General features: G+C 38.0%; 1 protein-coding gene across 1 annotated transcript in view; it reads left to right on the plus strand.

The window, feature by feature from the left end:
• Nucleotides 1-23919, plus strand: part of MYO3A (myosin IIIA) — a 114144-nt gene that overhangs the window by 53793 nt on the left and 36432 nt on the right. The window contains exons 10-19 of the mRNA XM_066199217.1: nucleotides 5107-5206; nucleotides 7504-7620; nucleotides 8369-8473; nucleotides 8560-8643; nucleotides 9388-9590; nucleotides 10719-10817; nucleotides 10918-11032; nucleotides 14441-14567; nucleotides 15303-15513; nucleotides 17366-17513. Coding sequence (XP_066055314.1) covers nucleotides 5107-5206; nucleotides 7504-7620; nucleotides 8369-8473; nucleotides 8560-8643; nucleotides 9388-9590; nucleotides 10719-10817; nucleotides 10918-11032; nucleotides 14441-14567; nucleotides 15303-15513; nucleotides 17366-17513 — 1309 coding nt within the window. The remainder of the gene's footprint in view (nucleotides 1-5106; nucleotides 5207-7503; nucleotides 7621-8368; nucleotides 8474-8559; nucleotides 8644-9387; nucleotides 9591-10718; nucleotides 10818-10917; nucleotides 11033-14440; nucleotides 14568-15302; nucleotides 15514-17365; nucleotides 17514-23919) is intronic.

The raw sequence follows: 23919 nt of genomic DNA on the forward strand, positions 1-23919 counted from the left end.
CACCTAGATTTCAGCAAATTACTCTGGTCCCAGATTAAGAGTCATCTTTATATAATCTCTGACTAATTATGGGAAAGAGACTATTCTACTGCAAAATGATGTAAAGTTTTGGGTGAGATGAATTATTTTCTTAGGAGTTTGTCGTATTGGCCATATAGGGTTGGCACTGAAATCGGTAACACAACACCAAACAGTTTTTCTATTTAACTGTTTGGAAAGGCCAGGGAGATAATTTCATAGAAGTTCATGTGCCACATGCAAAAAGGTAGTTGTTAATTTATTGACCCCTATTAAAAGCAAGGAATACCATAAAGTTTCCTTTCGTGACTTTCCCTGATTGCACAGACTTGTGTCACCCATTTTCTGGGTGCTCATTCTGTCCCAGCCTCTCTGACTCACCCTGCCAGTGGAAAGCAGCTGGCAGCAATCCTTGAAGCTCAGCTCTTCAGGGCAGGCTGGAGGAGAGGATGGGAGATCACCATGCTGTCTTGAGGAAGACAGTATGAGAAGCAATACAAGATAGTACAGAGTCCAGTGCTGTCTTGACCAAGGCCTCCAGATGACATCAGGATGGAAGTTGTGGCTTAAATGGGAGGCTTTGGAGTTCCAGTTCAATCTTTGATTCCTTTAGGCCAGTTCTTCCTCTCCTGGAACTCAGTCTGGACTTTGTTATACTGAGTGTGTGTTTCTACATTGAGGATGCTCCTACATAGGCTGGCTGTGCTGCAAACTTCTCTCAGGCTGTAGAAGCAGTAGGGAGTTCTGGGAGCAAAGACAGATTAGAATAAGCAGATCTCCAGTCCCATCACTAATACACATCTCTACATCTGAATAATGTTCTTCTGTATAACACAGTGGACAGCAGCAATGCCTGAATGAAGAAAAGAGGAGAGAAATGTTCTTCCTGCATTCAGAACTCCTCAGGAGAAATGCTCTGCAAGTGGCACTTTACTGTTGTGCCAGTCCACTTGCTCAGCAGCTCATTTCTCCTGAAGGTGGGACATTTCATACTCATGGAGCTTCTCCTTTATCATCTCGATATGGCTGTGAGAACAGTGTGTGAGCCTGACTCATGAGGAGCTAATCGCAAAGAGTCCTTTTGGAGGTCTCCTTTTGCTCAGTTAAGAACACATACTTCCCCCTGAAATTTGTCCGGGATACAGCTGCTTCTTGAGGCTGTTGTGAAGGAATAATAATCTGCTTTGTTTACAGGTCATGGAAAAGCAGCACAAGTTTTGTCAAACAGATTGTGCAGAGCTGGGCAAAGGCTGCTTCTGAATCAAAAACCTCATAGCTCTGCAGGGCAACAGTGTGCTCTCAGAAACATTGCACAAGCTGCAGCACAGCTCCCTGAGACTGCAGCCTGTAGTCTCAGTGCTGTCAATCATTTAAATGCAGAGGGGAGCACAGATTTGTCTGCTAAGCATTGTGCAGATGCAGCTGGAGGCTTCTTGCTGAAGTCTTACACTTTCTAAAGTCAGGTACAGATTTTTCATAGATAGCAGACTGTAGTTTTATTTAAGCAGATTTCACAAGATGTATCTGTAAAGAAAAAAAAATGATTTTAAGTGTGAATTAATATTGCTTTGTGCATTTGCCTTCAGAGAAATGGAATCACCAGTAATGACAGATCCTGTAGAGGTTTCTCTGTGTTGCTTCTTTGTCATTTTTACTGCTGTTTATAACTGCTGGGAGGTGTACAGCCATTTCCACCTTCACCTTACAAAAACTTCATTATTTTTAGTTTCTTCTTTACACTCAGACTAAGGCCAGCCCTTTGCCTGTCACTTCTTAGTCTGCAGATGATTCTCCAACCAGTTTAGGCAGAGAGTTCAGCAGGGCATCATGAGTCACACTTTCCTTTTCATAGTATTTTTGGAACTATCAGAAATCTTTAAAATACATTCTGACAATTTGAGGAAGAAAAGCTGTGGTTGCCTCATGTTGATTTAACTGAATCTTGAAAGATAAGTAGGGGGAGGGGAGCACTGGCGTGAAAGAGAATGCACAGAAACAATGCTGCCTTGACTCATTTTCTTGTCCTTGCTGCATTGATGTTTCTGGCCTTTAGCTGCCTGAATTGCTTGTTGGGCATGCTTGTAAAATCCAATGCCCTAAATATATTTTTGAGCAGAACAGAAATACATGGTTATTTCAGTTCACGGTGTCTGTGTGCATGATCTTAATGAAACTTCAGCACTGATGTCAACAGCACTGATGTGGGTGTTTTTCAAGTGGTTGGAATGAAGCAGTATAACTGCCCTTGAGGGGTCTATGCCCTTTGACAGCAAAGGGGAAAAATATTGTGTTCTGCAAATCTGCCATTCTTATGTACTCTGGAGAATGGAGAATATAATCTGGTCCAACAAGCACTACTGTTCTCATAATGTCAGCTGAAGTGGATTACAGGAGGATCGATTTTATGTAATTAAACTTCCCTGGCATACACAGAGATCTGTTTCCTTAAAAGAAAAAAAAAATAGAATAAGAAAAGTCCATGACTGGAGCATTCTCCTCCCTTCCTGCAAGACAATTGTTAGTTTCTTACATTAAATAAAAAATGGTACTGAAACTAATCCTGGGAAACACCACTTTCTCACTGATATGCAGTAACATTTAAGGATCTAACGTAATAAAAAAAAAAAGTGTTCAATGTGTAACAGTTCCACCAGAAATGGAGAGCAAAGCTTGACAGATGCTTTGTCTTGGGTCTTTCTTCAGCGATGGAAAAAAATAGAACAGTAGACTTGACATAGTCCTGTGATTCCCACATCTTTCCCTTGTGTACATATTGATAGCACACTCTCAAAGTCACACTGATATTAAATGCATCCTCTGGACACAAAATGACCTTCATACAAGCACAAAGGAGAAATTGTTTCAGCTGTCCAAATTTAAATTTTTTCAAATGAAACTTTTAAAAAAAGGTGTAAATATAGTATGAATTATAGAGGGTATGGATTTCTGTTGAGGGGGTAGGATATTGTCTGCACCTCTGACTTTGGATTCAGTAACGTCCTTTAGCTGACAAATGCAAATAAACAGCAGCAGATTATGCAAGGCTGAGGAGTTAATTTAAATCTGAACACTACCTCATTCTCTTCAATACAACCTGGGGGTACCTGCTACCAGAAATTGTCTCATACTGGTATTGCAAGGACAGTACTATCAGGACAGCTCTTGTGGTAAAACTGGATTCCAAAGGAAAGGAAAGAATAGGTCAAACCTAAGATAATTTACATCCTGTGAGTCCTTTGGTTCATTGTGCTTCCTGGTCCCTCACCCTCTTCATTGGATACTGTGCTGCAATTTTGGCAGAGAAACTGTGAAACTGTGGTAGCTCTTGCAAGGAAGTCTTGCATGTTTATGTCTTGATATTAAAGTTGATATTACTCAGCTATGGGTGTGAAGCTCCTACCTTTGCATTGTGGACCATTAAAAAATTCCAGTGGTAGCTGGCACCTGTGTAAAGAAGGAAGAAATTGGCACCAGGATGAGGACAGGCCATTCTGTCATCCTCAGGGAATGATTGTTACAGACAAGAGAAATTGAAAGTGATAGATGAAGTGCACTCCTGTCTGGATTTCCATCATCCAGATTGTGATTACACTTAGAGTTTGGGAGGACATCATTTGCCCATTACTTCCAGTCCCTTTTCAGTCCTGGCAGTTAGTTATTGCACCCAGCTGATGCCTGCTTGAGTTTCTGCACCTACATCCCTCATCAGTGCACGGCCAGCATGACCTGAAGCAGCACTCATGAACTAGGTGATGTTCATGGAACAGGTACGGCCCATTAAATACCAGTAAATCGGTGGGTGTTCAGGTTTCCCCATCAGTGTGATGTTCACTCACTCTAACTTTCCGTCTTGGTGTGACTACACTCTTTCTTCTGTCAACTGTTCACTGTATATCAAAATTCTTGCCCGTGTAGCAAACCCCTGTCTGCTTTTACCTATGCTATATATCCAAATATCAAAACGGCATAAAGAATTTCCCTGGTCTTGTCTGGGATCAAGGTAAAGAGTGAGTGCTTCACACAACAGTTTCCTGGCTGTCTCAGTGTACCAAGGTGAGTGTTCCTTGTGTTTGAGGGGTGCCTTCCCACCAGTGGCATCAGGGGGACTGAGGTCATATCAGGAGATCAGATTTATTTAATAGGTTTTCTCTTTGTGCCTTATTACACATCTGAGCTTGATTTAGTTTGTGAACTCTGCTGTTACTTATTCAGTTTCCCTCTCCCTGATTTTCCCCTCATCTCATAGAATGAGTATAACTGATATGAATTGTAAACCTTGCATTCTCTGCTCTGTTTGCTCTATTTAGCAATGCCTTTACTCTTGGATAAAGAATGATCCAAGTCTCTGGGAATTTTCTTGCTTATTAAAATAAGACTGCATGGAATTGGGTTTATGGTTTGATTGTAGGAGAAAAGAAATACAACTTTAAGACAAATTTAAAGTTAAACTTGAAGTTTAACCCTGAGAAGAAAGATATTTCAAATTTTTTTCCCTTCTCATGTATGACTTTTTTCCTAACGAGTCCAAGAGAATTTGGTCAAGATGTGTTTCACTTACCCCAGTGGTTCTGTAGCACTTTGCTCTATAGTGTGGTCATCTCAGCTAGACTTTAGAGCAGTCATTACTAACCTAGAAATGTTTCCATCCTGACTGCTTTGTCTGCATCGTCTTTACTGTACCATTTTATCATACACCCCTGGTTTTGTCCTATACATAACTTTCAGCAGGATTTTTTTGCACGTTGTTGTTAGAATTTCACTGTTACATGCTTTATAAATATGTTCTTTTTTAACTTGTATTGCCAAGCTCCAGTATTGAAGCTGATGTAGGGGTGTGATCTAAGCAGGGACCTATAAAGTTACAAAGTTCTTCATGGTAGCAGTTCTGGGATCAAATCATAGCTTTTGAACTGTCAGGTACAGGTGTGCTGGACCAAGAACTTGACTTCTGTCCTACTATTCAAACATTTGTGTGTTTAAATTCAGAACAATGGGAAGCTGGAATGTTTTGACCTTCAAGATGGTTGCAGATGTAAGACCTATTTTGTGTTTCCTTACATCAGGAGATTTTATCTCTTCGTTTTCTAGATTTGAACGTATTCACACAAAGAAAGGGAACTACAGTAAGTCACTAGTTTCAAACCAAGAAGAGGTAGATGATTTAGCAACTTTGGAGGTACTGGATGAGGTAAGAACCTCTTTTTTCATGTTTTCCTGAAGAGGAGTAGTCACATATTAAATTGCAATGGTGTGCTGCTGATTTTCAAATTCAACTATATTGTCACACTTCAGTTGTCTAAGTGTACAATGACATTTCACTACTTTATGCCAAATGTTTTGAACAACATTTACTGTTTCAGAAAGGTTCCAGCTCAAAGCTAATACAATCTCTGGAGTTACAGCTGTAGACCAAACAGTATTGTAATACCATTGACTAAACAGGATTTATATAACTGGATTTTATTACAGCTAAGTATCCAGTTTGCAGTGGTGTATTAACCTGAAATTGGTCGAGGTCCAATCCCTATGGCTTGAACACCAAGAGTTGTCTTAAACTATCCTCTCCCAGGTCACCATATACTCCCAGACTGGGTTCTCACTGACTTATTTTGGTGTGAAAACATATGAGGGTCAATTTATATCTGCTGGGCCTCTCATCTGTCAATACCTGCTGGTGAACCTTTGGACAAATACAAATTATACAAATACCACCGGTTTTTCAAAGTTCAAAAATTAGTCCATTAGTTGCAGGGAAACATGACATAAGGGAGGGAGGGAGGAAGTCTGCTGTGTTTATGCTTTAAGCTTCACAACCAGAAAGAAGAATCAGGCTGCAGCACATTTTCTGCAGGTCTTGGAGGCCATCAGTGGTTTTAAACAGACTGTCATTCTTCATCTTCTGAGCTGTGCATAGACTATAATTCACATTCTCTTATCTGTAAACCTTCTCTGGTATATTGTATCTTTGTCAGTCCAGAATACTCTTTGTGGCACTAGAGCTGGTAAACCATATAATGCTGACAGCTCACAGAACATCTTCCCAAGAGCTTTTTCATAGTAGCTTGATGTTCAGTTAATTGTAATTGAACTAACCCAAACTTCATCTGCTGAACAAAGTTCAGGTTTAAGCCTTTTTTTAGTATTGGGAAGAGTAAGACTGTTGTGGATTTTTTAAAATCTTTTACAATGATACATATAAACAATCCAAGCTAAAGAGATTTTCTTGCACAAAAGAAACAGACAAATTGGAATATATCTCATCTCCTCGGAGGTGGAGCATTCTCATGGAAGTCCTCAGGAAGCCTCTGTCTAAATGACTATGTAGTGTTACTAAGTCAAATCCAATTTTAGGCCACTTTCACATATGAATGGCAGCTTCTCAGAACTGTGTTCTTTCTCCCACTCAGATTTTTCTTCTGGTTTAGATAGCCCCATCATCAGAGCAAGACAAGAGACCTTCTATTGGTGCAAGAAGTAATTTCAAGAAGGGCAGAAGTTCCCCTAAAATAATTCTGTAATGTGAATCTGGTTTTGGCCAAAAGGAGAGAGCATTGAAAACCAAAAAGTTTGTCAAGGCAATGGAAAACTAAGATCTTCTCCTTATGTTTTCTCATGGAGGAAATATAACCTCTAAGCTGTTGAGAATTCAGCTTTTAAGTGTATTAAACAGGACACAGTGTACAACACTGTGAATAGATTAATGAGGAAGTAAAGCAATTCCTTCTGTAGTCCTCTGCTGCCAGTTGGTCTGTTCCAGTGAGTATGGGGCCTAAACATTTTCACATGTACCTCAGATTAGTCTCAAGGCTGGTTTGAATTTCTTCATTCGGCTCTGTGGCCTGTTTTGATTGGAAACCTAACCAGGCACTTTATTTACCCAGCTGTGTATACAGAAGAATCTGAGGGAAATTACATCAAGAAATTTGAATGCCACTAATGGGCCCTTCTTTTTTCGTGGTTCAGGGGAACTGGCTCTGCAACAGCAAAGACAATCACAGCAGAGACTGCATGTTAATAGGGAAAGATGCCTCATTGTTTACATTAATGGGAACCAAAGAGTTGAACATCTGTGTTGTATCATAACTGACAGTAATGTTAGAGCAGCTGTAATGGCAGTTGTTGACTCAATCAAATGGCTCTTGCTTGATAAGTTACATGAAACTGTAGTAGTAGAAATGTAGACAAGAATGTCTCATGGAAACCTCTGATGAACTGAAGGAAAGCAGCACTTGCTAACTCCTTTTTCTACAGCCTCTTGAGGATCTGTAAGTATATATTGTTCAAAGTGAGTTTGGACACAAAAAATTAGAAATGCCAGTGTGTTTGAAAATATTGCTTACTTTTGATCATGATCCATTGTACTCCTGACTATAAATACCTTCCCTCCCCATCCTCGCTCATTGAAACTATATAAATATTTTATACCTTTTCCTAATACTCTTTTTCCCCCCATGTGATTCATTGTTCCTGTTCCTTCTCCATCAGAATACAGTAACAGAACAGTTACAGAAGGGTTATGCCAAGGACCAGATCTACACATATGTTGGGGACATTCTCATCGCTGTCAACCCTTTTCGGAACATAGATATTTATTCTTCACAGGTGTGAAAATTTAGGTTTTGTAATTTTAAGCTAGCACCAATTTCCGCTAAAATATAAATATTTGTGTTAAGTATAAAGTAAGACCCTTCTTGAGATTTATTTTAGCTTGCCCTGAAAAACAAAATTACCAGAAGAGATGTTCTTTCAAGTGCATATTGACACACATTCTTAACACTTACTGCATTTCAGAACAGAAATGAGAAACTCCAAAAAAATTCATTTCTAATGTCTTTATGTCTATGGTGTATACCATGCACAAAGAAATCCTGTAAAATGTTAACTTCTGTGACTCTGTCTCTGTATTATACAAAAGGAGAAAGGTATTAAAGTCAGATCATACAAAAATTTGGGGTTATCAATTATCAGATACTAACAGTAACAGAAAAGATCTCAAGTTTTAACATCAATATTATACAGAGATACTAATAGGAAGGGAAGCACAAATAAATTTAAGTTGGAACTATGATGTCTGACAACAGTAAATTTTCTCCTAATAAATTGAGTTTCGTACTGTAATCAGGGCTAAAATTATAGAAAATTGCACTTCATTTCTTTAGCAGTTCTTATAGTCCTAAGTACATACAGATTCATGGTATAGTGAGTGCAGTAACAGCTCCCTCAGAAAACATCACTGCTGGAAACCTCAGCATACTATACACTAATCTAAAAATAAAATCAAACTTCAATTAAAAAATAAAAAAAAAAATTTAAAGGACAGTGATAATGTTTTCATTTTTCTTACGCTTAGCATTCCAAACTGTATATTGGAGCCAAACGGACTGCCAACCCTCCTCACATTTTTGCTGTTGCTGACATAGGCTATCAGTCCATGGTGACATACAACTCTGATCAGGTACAGATATGGTGTCTAATTACATCTTCTGTCAGGCTGAGAGGTATGTGATGAGCTCGAGCTCAGTCTTGCTCTGTTCTCTGCAGTGTATTGTTATTTCTGGAGAAAGTGGAGCTGGCAAGACACAGAGTGCCCATCTGCTGGTTCAGCAGCTCACTGTCCTAGGCAAGGTATGTAGCAGTGGGGATTTCTCTGTAAGGCTTTGCTCTCCTGGGCCTATGGGGCTGAACCTGTAGACAGGGATTTGGTTGTGGGATAAGACTGTTAAACATTTTCCAAAGAACATTGGAACATGATGCCAATCTATCGACTCCTTCCTCCCTCTTGAACTAGGGTCACTTGAAAATATGCTGGGGTTTCTACAAGGAAAAGTACCCACTTCAATGAGGGCCAGGACTTAGTCAGATCCCTGTTTAATTGAGTGCCTTCAAGTCACCCAAACAGTACCAAATAAAATCCTCTTCTAGCTTCTCATCCTTCCACAACCATGCCTTTTTTTGCATGCCCCAGGAAAGATGAAAGCAAAGTAATGGATTGGTAGTGTGCAGTGGAACAGTAACCAGATGCTAACAAGGATCCTAAAAGCAGATTGGCCATCTCAGAACCACAGAAATTCATTGGTGGCTTTGTTATCATTATGTGTGTTATCTCTTCCAGACAGCCTTAGTTCTGAAGATTGCTATATCCTGTCAGATTTCATATATATATATATATATATATATATATATATATATATATATATATATATATGTATATATGTATATATGCCTTTCTCTCCATATAATCCCCATGGGAATGGCTGCCCTGATTATGTCACATTTCACAATACCAATGAGAAGATTAAAGAAACACCTAAAAATGTAGGTATTTGAATAATTGCTCATAATTTGAAGCAATATCTTTTTCATATCCAGGCTAATAACAGGACTCTGCAGGAGAAGATTCTGCAGGTGAACAACCTTGTAGAAGCATTTGGGAATGCAGGCACCATCATCAATGATAACTCAAGCAGATTTGGAAAATATTTGGAAATGAAATTCACTTGTGGTGGCACTGTAGTAGGAGCTCAGATTTCAGAGTACCTCCTTGAAAAATCCAGAGTTGTCCACCAGGCAGTGTAAGTATGAAGATTGTATTTGCCCTAATTTGGAGGTTACAGAGTAGGCCTATGATGCAGGAAATCACTTTGGTTCAAAACACAAAATGAATAAGGTACCTGGAATTTTTTTTCTTAAAAGTTGTACATGAATAGTTTATAAATCTGTAAGCTAACTGAAAACTACTTCAGATTTTGTTTTTCCTTGCCCCCTGGGTTATTTAAACAAATCTTATAAAAATGCCCATGTGATATATAAAATAAGAATGTGCAAAGAGTTAAAAATTTTCTAATAGTTCAGGTATACATTTCTTTGTGGGATTTTGGAGTACTGTGTTAAGTGTGTCACTTGGATGATATACTTAACAGCCAGGCTGGATGGGGCTGAACAACTCAGTCTGGTCAAAGGTGTCCCTGCCATGATAGGGAAGTGAAACTAGATGATCTTTAAGGTCCCTCCCAGCCCAAGACATTCTATGGTTCTAATGGTGCCCCTGAGACATACACCTAAGCTCATGCACACAGCAGGGGTTTGAACACAATTCCTTTTTGCCATTCAGCAGTGACTGACTTGGGTATCTCAGGGCTCAGTCATGGTTGCAAATTTTCACCTAGTTCTTTCTCGTAAGGAGCACAGGAACCTTGAATTTGTAATAAACCTCTGTCCTAGGTTTGGGCATCTAACTTCTAGGCAAGGCATGCCAAGTCATAAGGCCTTTTTACTGTATGTCTGCTTCTTGGTTCAGGGCTAAAGGACGCATCAGAACTACTGCATTCAGTGAACAGAGAGTGTACACTTCTCTCACAGTCATAAGATTTTTTAAAATAACTGGAGTTAAGCAGCCCATTCAGTGTGGGTGGGTGAGCAATTTGCAAGATCTCACACAGCATCTAGCAATTGCATCAAGGGCAGAGCAGCACTGAGCTGCTTTAGCATTGAGCAGCCACCCCGGCAGTGTCAGGACAAACACACAATGGCATGAAAAGAGTGTTCATGGGAAGTTCTGTAATAAGGCTTCTTTCAGAGTCCTCTGTCAGTTTGCATGAGTCTTGCACATTATTAAAATAACATTATTAATAGTATGTGTGTCATCAGTAAACGTAGCATGGTTATATTATTAAATCAGTTTGTTGTTTCTGTTGTTTCAGAGGAGAGAAAAATTTCCATATTTTTTATTATATTTATGCTGGTCTCGCAGAAAAGAAAAAACTGGCACATTATAAACTGCCAGAATATAGACCTCCCAGGTAATGCAGTTTATTTTTGCATAAATTGATTACTAAGAAATGCAGTGTTGAATTCTCAGCCTCATTTACATTCTAACTCTGTATCCATCAACTTTTTCAGATATCTGCAAAATGATCATTTCAGAATAGTTCAAGATTTCATGAACAATAGCTTTTATAAGACTCAGTTTGAATTAATAGAACAGTGCTTCAAAGTCATAGGTTTTACACTGGAGGTGAGTGCTGATAACCCTTGTCCTTTGTTAGCTTTACCAACTACCTCAGAAAAAATGTATATAAAGCATTCAAATCTCCTTTGTTATTTTCTTCCCTGTGTTTATGTTTTAGGTTCTTGCACGGTCAACTTACTGTTGTATAATAGCATTTAAATTTTTAAGGTTTCAATGCATTGATAAACCAATAAAGTGGTGTTAGTCAACAAGACTTTGAAATTAGTGAACACAGCACAGCTGAGTAATTGGGTGGGGGGAAGATTTTAAAAAATTTACTGCATGGGAAATTATGTTGTAACTGTTTATTAGCCAATAATTCTAGGCCTGTGAATATGAGCCTCATCTCAGTTTTAAGAGGAAGTCCACGGTAATAGTTCTAAAAATTCGTTGATCTGAGTATTGATGAACTCAGTACATTTTCACAGCTCCAGGGATAAAGTTGAATGAAGTTCTTAAATTCTTTTGGAGATGAATCTCATCACTAAACATTAACTGAACCCGTTTTTTCTTTATGGTCTCATTATCATTTCTCAGCTAGCTGTTAAATGTGTCTCCTCAGTCTGTCTTTGGTAGAATTAAGATGAAAAAGGACTGGATTTATAAAGGAAAGAAATCCCATGCTATGGCCTATTTTTTAGGAGAAGTGGTGCATCACAGGTATCATTTATCTCTGACTTTACTTATAAAGAAAAAATACCTCTACAAATACCTCTACAAATAGTAGAGGTATGATCCATAGAATATCTGTGAAATATAGCACTAGAGCTGCAGAATGGATGAATGTTTTAATTTTTCTGACAAAACTGTATGTGGTAAGGAGCTTTTCACAAAAAATTGCTCACTTCAGCTGACTATTGCTGTCTTCCCTCAATATAAATATTTGAAATAGCTAGCAGAACAGATTTAATCACTTTTTTTGTTCCTCCATAGTCACTTCGCATTAGGTTGTAGTAGCAGTGGCATTCACAGTCTCTTTCTCCTCTACATGTGATTCACAACTGCATTTAGTAATATCACACCTGTACTACCACATCCTTTTACTTGTGCTTTCACCTTTCCAGAAGCAGCGTGAAAGGACATTCATGGTTCAGCACTGATAGCAGTTTCGTCACAGCACCAAAGACCTTGATAAGTCCTAATTTAAAGCATGAGAAGCTGCAAGTCTGTTTTTGTTTCCAGTTCTTTTGTTCACTTGGACGGGTGGAAACAATAATCCTGATCATCCAAAAGAGGCCTTCCATACACATTGAAGATGCAGTTAGAACCAGGTCACTGGCTGCATTGTGCAGCTCTAGCACAGATCTTCACTTGATTAACCCAGCAAGCCACCAGGAGCTGGATCTGTAAAGAATTATGTACCTGTAGAGCCCTGCAGTTTCAGAAGCAGACTGAGTGCCACGGGCAATCTGCTTGTGGCTACTGGTGAGCCTCAGCCATGTCAGCCTGCCTTGCATCCTCCCCAGGGTGAATTAGCCTCTCTGAGCCTGTGCTTGCAGCAGTGAAGGAAGAGTCTTCTTCCCCCAGCTGAGGTTCTGATATCAGATACATGTGCAAAGACAAATTTTTTCAGTGAAAAAAATATCCCATAGGACATTGAATTCCTTTCCTAAGTTCACTTTTTAGTAATGCAGCCTTAAGCTTTGACATTCATCCCAGTGCAGAGAGGAATTTCTATATAAGCATGTTCAGTGTTTTATTAGCAGAAAGCCATGGACATAAAAAAATCTTCAGTTAAAATTGAGACGTAAACAAAGCTTTATTTCTTTGAAATTTACTTTTAACTGACTGACAGGTTTTAAAAGTAACTACTGTTAGTACTCCCTGTCTTAAAATCACACTGTTTTATTTCAGGCTGCATGGCAAAATTAGTAAGAAAGGACTGCCTGAGGGGAACAATAATTATGCTGTATGAGACAGATCAAGCCAGATTTCAAACACACTGGAAAAGGGCAGAAAAATGTCAGCAGCAATACATATTGTACAGCATGATGGCAGAAGTTAAGCTATCCATTTCTTTGCATTTCAACTGTGTCCCTAAGCTTAAAATAAAAATTAGTGTTTAATCCTAAGTAAACTGTGTGCCAATTATCCTCAGCATAATTTTTTAGAGTGAGCTTATCCAGTTTGTCTTGCTGTCACTGGAATCACTATTTATTACCTGCTGGATTAACTTTGGAAAGTGTTGAAAACAAGCTCAAATATTCTAGAGCAATTAGAGATTTTATCTGAGTAAATGATGCCTGAAATGGTACCAGCAAACTATTGAATAATATAGATGATATCCTGTGCAATTATAAAAAGTTCATTGTTATAAAATACCAATCAGATTTGCAAAACTGCTTCTTATATAACTACTACAAAAGTTTTCAACCTGCAATTTATAAAACACACTATATTACACCATGCCTCAAAAAAATACAGTGTCACAGACTCCTAGTCTGCTTTACAGGTACACTTGGCATTTTCTGAGTAAAAAATACTCAGATCATCAGGTATAATGATAAACATTCACCATTCAGATGAAAATTTGCAGTTAAAATCTAAGTCCAACCTGCAATGAAAGCATTATTTTCCTAATCTCAAATATTATTTGGAATTTATGTATTCATGCATAGGTGCTTAATTTACTGTGTATATCACTTCACTGTCCAGAGTAGTAACAGCCTTTTTCAAGAAAGAGTCCCTTTCCACAGAATCACAGAATTAACTAGGTTGGAAAAGACCTTTGAGATCATCAAGTCCAACCTATGACCTAACACTGCCTTATCAACTAAACCATGGCAGAATCTCCTAAATAATTTGATATCCAGATTTGTTTAAGCGAAGTCCATATTAAGATGCTTTGGTGAGTTCCTAACTGAAATTTTGAAGGGCAAAGTGCTTTGCCAAATCAGAGACGTGAGGCCTCACTCTTCTCCCAGTGAAACGTTTTCTGATGTCATTGGTGGGAGATCATATAGACCTATTATTTGGAGTACCTTTGTTTCCGTGATGCAAGAAACATCAATGCAGGTTTTTTTATACTTCTGTTGATCTAGGTATTAAATCTTTAGACACTTTTGCACCTGCAGACACAGAGGAGGATAGATATAAATAACCTCTTAATTCTTTCTGTGTAAGAGGGTGTGCACACCACTGTTTTTGCTTTCCCTACTTTGTGTCACTCCTGTCCAGTCAACAACTACGGAAGAGAGGTTAGACTATGGTTCGTCTTGCCCACTTTGACTGTCTTACTCTTGAAAGACTCTGCTAAGTACAGAATAGGAATAATTGCTGAGAACAGGGCTCCTAAAACTAGTGGGCATGTGGCAGACAGCAGGAAACAGCACACATGCATATGCCCATCGCACAAACCACAGAGGCAAATTACCTGGCTATTAAGTATTGCATTTTTTTTAATATACTTTTCAGGAACTTGGAAGTGTGTACAGTGTCCTGGCTGCCATTTTAAATGTGGGTAACATTGAATTTTCTGCAGTAGTATCTGAACATATGATTGACAAGAGCAACATTTCCAATCCTGTAGCCCTTGAGAACTGTGAGTGGTTTTTTCTTGAATTAACACTGTTTTTCTTTAGTGTTTTCATAGCAAACTTATTTTATTGTAAGAGAGGTATCAATGGAAACTGTATTCACATGAAAATTTTGCAAGAATAGTAAAAAACTGAAGATAGATAAATTCTAAGCCCATCTGAATTCAAATGCCAAAAAGAAAAATAATTCCATGTTATGTATCTTGTTTGACTAACAAGTCCACTGGCATACAGGAAGCATGACTAATACTGCAGATGCCTGAAAAAATCTTTGGACTTTTTCCAAGGTTATATGAACATTTGACAGAGAACCTCATTAACACATTGAATAGTTTTTTCCCAGTTTCTTTCTCAGCTGCTCGTTTCTTGTTCCCCACATGTGCCTGTGGAAATACAGCTGACTAATTCTTTGCAAGGGATGCCATACATTATAAGCTGCTGGGAGGTAGAGGAGGCAAAGGGGCAAAGATTCTCCAGAAATTTTCTACACTTTCTCAATAGTTACAACTGGGGAGATAATGAAGTTTTCATGCTATCTTCTTGTATGTTTTCTTGCCATAGAAAAATATTGTGTAACAGGGAAAGAAGCACCCCTTTTTTGGAGCAAAAGGAGAACAGCAGTGACTTGTATGAGTGGGTTGTAGCAGAGAGGGGTATTCACACCTCACAACTTGGGTACTTCTTACATAGTCACCTTCCAAAATCTGTCTCTGAGCTATGCCTCTGACATTCCTTCCCAGGTGCATCCCTGCTGTGTATTCAGGCAGATGAACTGCAAGAGGCCCTCACCTCTCACTGTGTAGTGACTCGAGGAGAAACAATTATTCGTCCAAACACTGTGGAAAAAGCCACAGATGTCAGAGATGCCATGGCCAAAGCTCTGTATGGGCGCCTCTTCAGCTGGATAGTCAATCGCATCAACACTTTACTCAAACCTGACAAACACTTAAGGTAAAAGGAGATTTTGCAGAATAAAAAGATTCTTCTTCTGTGGGAATAATACTGTCTTACATGAGAGCATGTAGTGTAGTTGAGTTCTTTTTCTCTGCCTCTTTTTTGTTTGTGATCTCACCATGTCAAAAATGGTTTGTCCTGTTCATAGTATATAGTGAAAATATAGTAGATATGGTTGGCAAAAGCATCTGGTGTTTTCCTGTTGATCTTTACTCATTTAACCCTTTCTTTTTCTTTTGTATTTTTAACCCTTTTAACCCTTTTTCTTTTATATTTTTTTCAGAGTAAACTTTTGATATTCATTATACTGATTTTATAGGTCAAATTCTGCTCTTATTTACACTGATGTTGCTTTTGTCACTTTCGTTATGAGCATGGTTTTATGTATGTGTGGGAATAGTTTTCAAACACATTTACTGAAGGTATTGTCCATTTTACACTTACAAGGTGACATTTTAAATGCCACGTCAGTAACAAATAGCTTTGGCTTGCAGATCTGGATTTCCTGAATTTTTTTCTTCTTAAACATCAGAGGAGAGCCATGGTTGCAATCCTAAAATTTGTCTAAACTTTTAAGTGTTTTGTTACAGCAGGGCAACAATAAACAGAACTTTAATCAGTAAGTGATAGGATAAAATCCATGATAGATGGGGCAGCACTTCTAGCCTGTGTGCCTCTCTCACTTGTCTGTTACAGAGCCATTTTCAGACTGAATACTTACTTATTACGCTGGTGAGGAGGGAGAAAATTCAACCTGAAATGCTCACTGTAAAAAAAACCCAAACAACTTTTGCTTGATTTTGTGGTAGTAAAATAATTTGCATTTTCTATTTTTATGTAATTTGCTCTGAAAAAGGAATGGGGCAGATAAATTTTAGCAGTTTATTCATCGAAAATGTAATTTTGAGGCAGATGAAATAGTAACCAAATTCAGATCCCTCCGCAATAAAACACTTCCTTTTTTGAGATGGACTTCACAAAGAGGTTTAAGTACAATTCATGAATGTCTTGAGGTTGAGTCTTAATTTCTGATTTCCTAAATCTTTATTACAAAAATGGTTACAGATAGCCCCTCAAAGAGGTTTCATAGAAAGAGTGTGATTTATATTTTACTTGCCTAGAAAAGACACTAATGTCAGCCTCACTTTGTTATAAAATTATATCCTCTTATTTTTTTTGCTTCAGCAAATAAATATTAGAGCTTTTTTCCAGCTGCAGAAGTGATCACATATCTTCAGTATGCCCTACTTAAAATATCAAACCAAAGTTTTTCCAATGCTTCTCTAGAATTTAATTGGTAATTTAAATTCATATTACACCCCAGTGCATAAGTAGTTATTTAGCTGTGTAAAAGGTCTAGCTAGTCTTTTTTTTTTTTTACTTTAATGTTAAACTAAGCAATTTTGCTATGAGTAAATAATATGAAGAAATAGTACTTAATGACAACAGTCTTTAATTTTAGGATGCTGGTGAGTAAAGCCTGTGTTACTACAAAAGAAACAAAAAGAAGTGCATGTTCTTTCTGTACTGTAGTCAGCTTTTTAGAATAATTACTTACAAATATTAGTGTAAAAAATAAAATTGTAAATCCCCTATTCACTTATCAGTTGACTTGGTTGTTGTGATATTCAGTATATCTAGTCTGCATTGCAGTAATCTTTGAATTTATCTGAATTTATGTATTTCAAACTAAAATTATTGTCATTTTAAGAGATATCTGGTTCAGCAGAACTTATCCTGTGTAACTGGTGTACAGATTTGACCCATGATTTCCTTTTGTGAAAGAGTAATGAAGGTAGTTAATGTAAAATAAAGATACAACAACGAAAAGTATATTTCATCTTTGCAGTGAAAATGATGATGGCTTGAATATTGGAATTCTTGACATCTTTGGCTTTGAGAATTTCAAAAAAAATTCTTTTGAACAACTGTGTATCAACATTGCCAATGAACAGATTCAGTTCTACTTCAATCAACATGTCTTTGCCTGGGAACAGGTACGTGTTGGTTTTTTGATGAAGCTCTAGTATTACTGAACATATAAAACCTTCTCTCAAGAAACTACAATGTTCCTTCTCCATAATAGTTTGTAAATAGCAGATTATAAAAAATGTTTTTTAAGTATGTTTTCCATAAAGCAATGCTTGCTATTTGCAAGTAAAATGCCAACATAAAATGCATTAAACTTGAAATTTACAGTAACTAAGCAACATAACACTGTGATAATCTGATTGATGCAAATGCAATGTTGTTTTCTGGAGAAATAATGAGTGTTGTAACATATGCTTCTCTAGTAAAAAAGTAAATGAATGGTAACAAAATTTTGAAAGTGCAGTGTTCATAACAGTTTACTAATATGCTTAATGAACACTGAAATTTCATTATTAAAAACTGCAGATCTCACAATTATTTTGTTCTTCTTGAGAAACTAGACCATCTCAGCTAAATAATGATGGATTTAATTTAAATAATATATTGTAAAGCAAAGCAAAGGAGTAGCATTATAAATATAAAAGTTTATGAATTTGAAGAGGAGAGGGAAAACCTCAAAAAATAATCTCAGCTTTGTAAATAATTCCAGGAGAATTAAATTAACCACCTTTAAATCATTATTCAATATTGTTATTTGAAGAAATAAAATGTTGAGAGGGAAAAAATGATCTTACTGAAAATTGAAATATTTCAGAATTCTCTATGGCAGGACAGTCAGAATTCAAACCATAGGTGAAATTATACTTTCGCTGTTTTACTGAAATTATTGGTGTTTATGATACATGGATGAAAATTCTCCTGAATTTTAATTTTAATTGTTAATAGAAACAGATTCTTTTGTCAGTGTTAATCACTGTTTGTTTTAAGGATGGGATAGATACAAGTTTGGAATGTGTCCATGTATACAGATGTGTACATGGATGTGTCAGTCTAGAGGTGTGTATATTTATGTGTAATATGAATTTTTTTTTTATGGCTCAGTGTTTTATCTTCTTCCTGATTATTTCAGGAAGTGTTGCAGTCTTGTATCTTGTAGTTGTTTTTATAGATTTATGTGCAAGATCATTGACACAACTGTTTCTTTGGTTTTAATGTCATCTAAAAGCCAGAGAAAATTTAACTAGATCTACTGTAATTGCTTAGGCATCTTCTTTCCAAAGCACACATGTTCACAAAGAAAGAGTACTTGGCTATTGTTTATTCTAACAGTTGGGAGACGGAAATAGCACAGACTGCAGCAACAATATTTATTCCTGTCAAATCCAGGCACTGACCACATCCCATGGACTTGCATATGTCCACTTTGCTTAAATGTTCACTAACTTGATTGTCCTGTGCTAAGTTTAAGTCTTCCTTGCTCCAGACTTTTCCCCTGGTCTCAGGAACCTGGGATTACCAGTCAAGACCGATGCAAAGAAGGTGTTTAATATCTCAGCCTTTTCCATGTCATCTACAGACTTGTCCAGCAGCAGGACCGCATTCTCCCTAATTGCTTTTTGCTGCTGAGGGACCGGCCTTGGCTTTCCTAGCCCTATTCCTGTACACCTAAATACTGTCTTAATGTTCCTCCTCTTTTTAAATTAGACTCAAGTTCAGTGTAATCTGCCTTTACTTGTTTCTGTGTATCCTGTTACAAACTTTTTTAGCCAGACCAATATTCATGCAGAGGTTTGTGGTGTCACCATGTAGTAGGAACAGTTTGCTCTCTTGCATGTACCTTGCTGCACCATGGTCAGGGTGGTTATTCTGCTACTGAGCAGATGAGGGGAAAAATTACCTGCTTGTTTTGACAATATATAGTTTGCGCATTTTTCCCTGTAGGAAATTAGTACAACTACAGACTCCATGGAAGGGGAAGGTAACCTTTATTTACAGAATCTCTAAGTACATCAATTTTACCCATTTTCATTCATTCTCTCACAGACTTCATTGAGTCACATAGAATGCTCCATGGCATGTGTGGGTGTTTGGGGGGGGGGGGGGGGGGTGTGTTTAAACGGTCAGCCCAAGAAAATTTGGGAGTGACATATAGAAAAATGGACACCAGCTGGCAAGTCTTCATCATGTCTGTTAGGTTCTTCTTCCTGAAATAGCTCTTTGGACATATCTTTTACAGCCTTTAGCAATTGTTCTTTGCCTCACACTCTTATTCACTTCAGCGTCCATAATCTTTAGGCAAGGCCATTATCTGGCTTTACTTGTTTGGATTATATAGATGTTTATGCCTACCGTCCATTTCCTTGGTGAGCTTGTAAGAAAATTGTGTGTTGTGTGCCAGAACCTCACAGTCATGCTCCTGCTCTCAGGTTTAGGGGATGTTCCACTCGCTGACTCTCTGCACTGTCTTTTTATGTAAGTGAAGGCCTTCTGTTCTTGATGTAAGGAACTCTTGGCTCAGTTTTATTGTTATGAACAAATGTTCTTCATTCAAATCACAGGCTATCACATGGATATTCTTTTAAGACTACTTTTTCTGATGCTTATGTGCACATTCCCATTCCTATTTCATTTATACCAGTCCTAATATTTCTATTACAAGTGTCCACATCCAACCAGTAATACCGACCAAGTCCCTGTCTATCTTAATTTACATCAAACCACTGCATCAGATTATATCAAACTTCATTATAATTACCTTGTAGCAGTCTACAAAGATATTACTACGTAAGTGCAGAAGAAGCTATATAGATTAAGTTCATGCTAGTGTGGGTGTAAATCTCTCCCTTTCAGAGACAGGAAATGCATTACAACCCAATGGCACAGAGTGATTTGTGGTATGATTCATAGTCATTATAAGATATCACATTTATTACATGGTTGTCCCAGTTTTACATCACAAAAACAGCTTTTGAGAAAGCAGGTGGCTTCAGAATCTCTTCTGTTCACTGTAAGGACTCTCCCATGTTGACACCTGTAATGTACTTTAATTGTAAATTAAAATAAAAAATATCACTGATGTAAAAAACAAACATTAGGATGACCTCTGTGTTTTGCTGAAGTATCTGCCTGACTTTACAAATTACTTCATATGCAAGAGTTTGTGTCTTAGACTCTAAAAGACGGAAGTTACTTTTACAAGAAGGCTGATGGCAGAAGTCACCAACACTGACTTTCCATTAGCCCTGACTGTTGTGCTCTGGAGCTGTTCTGTCACTGGGGACCCAGGCTAGTGTCTCTTCACAGCCCTGTGCAGTGACTGACAGACATCCTCTACCTCAGAAATCTGCAACACAACACTGCATTGAGCCTTGTAGATCGACCCAAGGAAGACTGAAGAATTTAAATCCTTTTACACTTCTCTCAAGAGACATAAAATATACAGATACATTGCTTTTTCATTCCTCTCCCTGTTTTGCCCTGTTCAATATTGTATCACATGCAATTTGATGAAATTTCACATATCTAGTGGAAAGTTGAGGCCTAAATCAGTTGATTATAGTTTAGTTTGTCATTAACCCATGTTCGCCTAGTAAGCAGTGATTATGTAGTGAGAGAAGGTGAATCATATTTTGGCAACTTGACCAATGAAACCAAGTAGTAAAAACACTCATAAGGTTGAATTGTACTTTCAGTGTTGCAGGTGACGTTGTTTTGCCATTGTCAGTGGTCTTTTTTCTGCATCTGAATCTGAGGAGTGTTCACTGGTTTGCTTTCCTTGGAAGTATGGCCTACAAAAAAAAAAAAGGCCACAGTAGTGACAGGGGTAGAAAAAAGGAACGGTGGTACTGTCACAACCTGGGGCTCAGGGTGTCGGCTTGAGTAGAGTGTCTGTGGGCCAACATGGAGATCTCAAGTCAAAATTAAGATAATTTATTCTTTATTGGTGACTTAATGTTTGCATTTAAGAATAAAGGTTTTTAGGCCTGAATGCAATCTCCTATCACTAATTTAACAGAAAGACTGAAGTGGGTATACAATTTAAGATAAAGGTAGTGTAGATTCCCAGTAGTCAATGGAGACAAATACATATATCCCTATCTCTACTGGCTGGGGAGAGAATGTGACCTCTCAACTAAGTCACTGCTTTTAGTTTTGCTAGCACATAGAGGGTTTTTGGTTAATATAAAGCAAAGCAGGACTTTTGGTCCTTCAGTTCTGTCCTTCAAGGTGTTCCCCTTACAGATTAGATACTGATGTAAGTTAATTTCTGTCAGCTCCATGATCTGCAACTCACATTGTCCAGCAAGACAGCTTTCCCATCACTTTCTTATTTGTCATTCCCCCGTAAGAAGTAAAAGGTGTAAGGACAGATATCTAAAACATTTTGGAAAGTAACAAGTTTTCTGTCAGTTGGAAGGATGATACTTTTTGCATTAAATGTATGCAATGTTTATTTTACAGTCTCATGACAATTTAATCTTCTAGTTTCAGCTGGAAGAAGTTCCTTCTGAATAAAAGTCTCTGGTGTCCTCATTTAAACCAAAGTGTCATCATAAAATGTTCTCAGAAAAATGGCATTATTTTATTAAATATGAAGACCATTTCCTAATGCATTTAACAATTTTTTGTTACCATTGAAACCAGGTGGTACGAGCTAATGTTACATAGTTTTGATCAAAGGAAAGATATCATGTAATACTAAGATGAGATGGGATCCCAATTAATAGTGTAACTCAATTATTCCTTTTGACATCGCATCCACAGGAATACTTTCTAATGGATTATGCTTTAGAATTTCAAGAAGTAGCTATTTGGCAGAGCTTTCTTGTCACAAAACCTCAAGGGGGATTACAAAATCCTGTAGCTGATTCATCTTATTAATTCAAATCAGACCTCTTTCATTACAGTTTTATGATGTCCATCGTTAAAGCTTTTATACTTGCTGCTTGTATCCTAATGATGTGGTTGAAACCAGCACTGCATCAGAAAATGTAGTACAGTATAATTTCTGAGTCATCTGTCACACTGGTGCCTGGCTTGGTCCTCAGCTCTCCTTCAGGAGCCCGTGGGAAGTGATGGAGTGAACTCCTACTGGGCAGATGGCAGCATTACCAAACCTGTGTCAGGGCTGACACTTGTTCAGTTGACGAGACACAAAGGGGACAAACTGAGTGGTCACATACACTGCAGGCCCGGAGGTCAGGCCCTGTGTGCTGCTTGGGCAGGGAGGGGAGCAGATGTTGCTGTTATAGCATGGTACTACAGCTACTAAGAGTTCCTTTCTTTTTCAAGGAGAACACTTTTATAAGCTCTCTAAACCAGCCTCTCTCACAAACATTTGAAGTTGGAAAAAGTTTGTGATTAGACAGGTTGGTTGTGAGAGCTTGTTTGAGGATGTCTAAGTGTCACAGAAACAGTCTCCTCTGATAGATCCATCCTGAGCAGTCTCTTCCCCCTGCCCCCTTCATAACAGCACTCTAGATAATCCTAAGCAGTAACAGCTGGTTCTGTGAACATCTGTGTGTCAGTGCAGCTGTAGTCCTCAGTTAAACTGCCCCTACTCCCATGTTATCTCTGGGAGATAACACAGACTCATTCCCTTTCTGCCACCAGCTCCTACAGGTATATAATTAACTTCTCACCTATATCAGTGATACATTTATTACTCTCCTGTCTTGTCCCGCTACTCGGGTCATTGATTAAATAAAAAGCAAAACTCCACCTGTCCACTGCTTCAGGGGAGACACGAATGAGGTTAATGTTATGTGTCTCAAATGAGGAGCCCTCGTGGGGCTGTAGGCAAGATTCTTACTGATTACACACTTGTATGGCATATAAACTGAATTATAACCTATCATTAGAGTGAAGAGTGTCCTGGGAAATTACATCAATCTGGATACTGCAATGGTTTAGGTATATATTTTGTGTCCTCTTTCAAATGGATCAGCAGACTTTTTTTATGCCTGATATTTTAGACCAGTCTTATTGATTTTATGCTTTTTGCTGTTTCTCTGAGATTAAAAGATATGAAACAGGGACTTTCCTGTTGTATATGAAAGTGAACTTTTTTAAATGCTCAAAGTGTTGCCTACTTTACTCATTCAGACTCAAGTGAATGACACATAAGGAGAGGTCTTCCAAGGTTAGAGGTCTTTGAACTCATTAATGTTAGCCATCATTCATTTTGACACTCTTCTTACCATGAATTCAGGATGGCAAAACTGTAATGTTAACGCCATACATGAATACAACACTTAAAAAGTTCTATCCTTTGGCAGAGGGATGATCTTTAAGGTAGATCAAAAGCTCTGTGTTTCACAGTACAGCCTGCACAGGACTGAAGGAAGCCCTGGCACAAGCAGCAGCATTGTGTGGTAGATAACTGCTACTGCTCTGCCTAATGCAAGCAAAAACAATGGGGCATGGCAGTCCCTAGAGCAACCTTCTCTTGGTAAATCTACAGCTGTCCTCCACCTAGCTAAAGGATTAAGGAAGGTCATTCTTGTGTTCTCCAGCTATAATCTAAATTAT

The sequence above is a fragment of the Chamaea fasciata genome, unplaced genomic scaffold, assembly GCF_029207755.1.
Source record: "Chamaea fasciata isolate MVZ Bird 193981 ecotype frontalis unplaced genomic scaffold, bChaFas1.0.hap1 SCAF_1, whole genome shotgun sequence".
Lineage (NCBI taxonomy): Eukaryota > Metazoa > Chordata > Aves > Passeriformes > Sylviidae > Chamaea > Chamaea fasciata.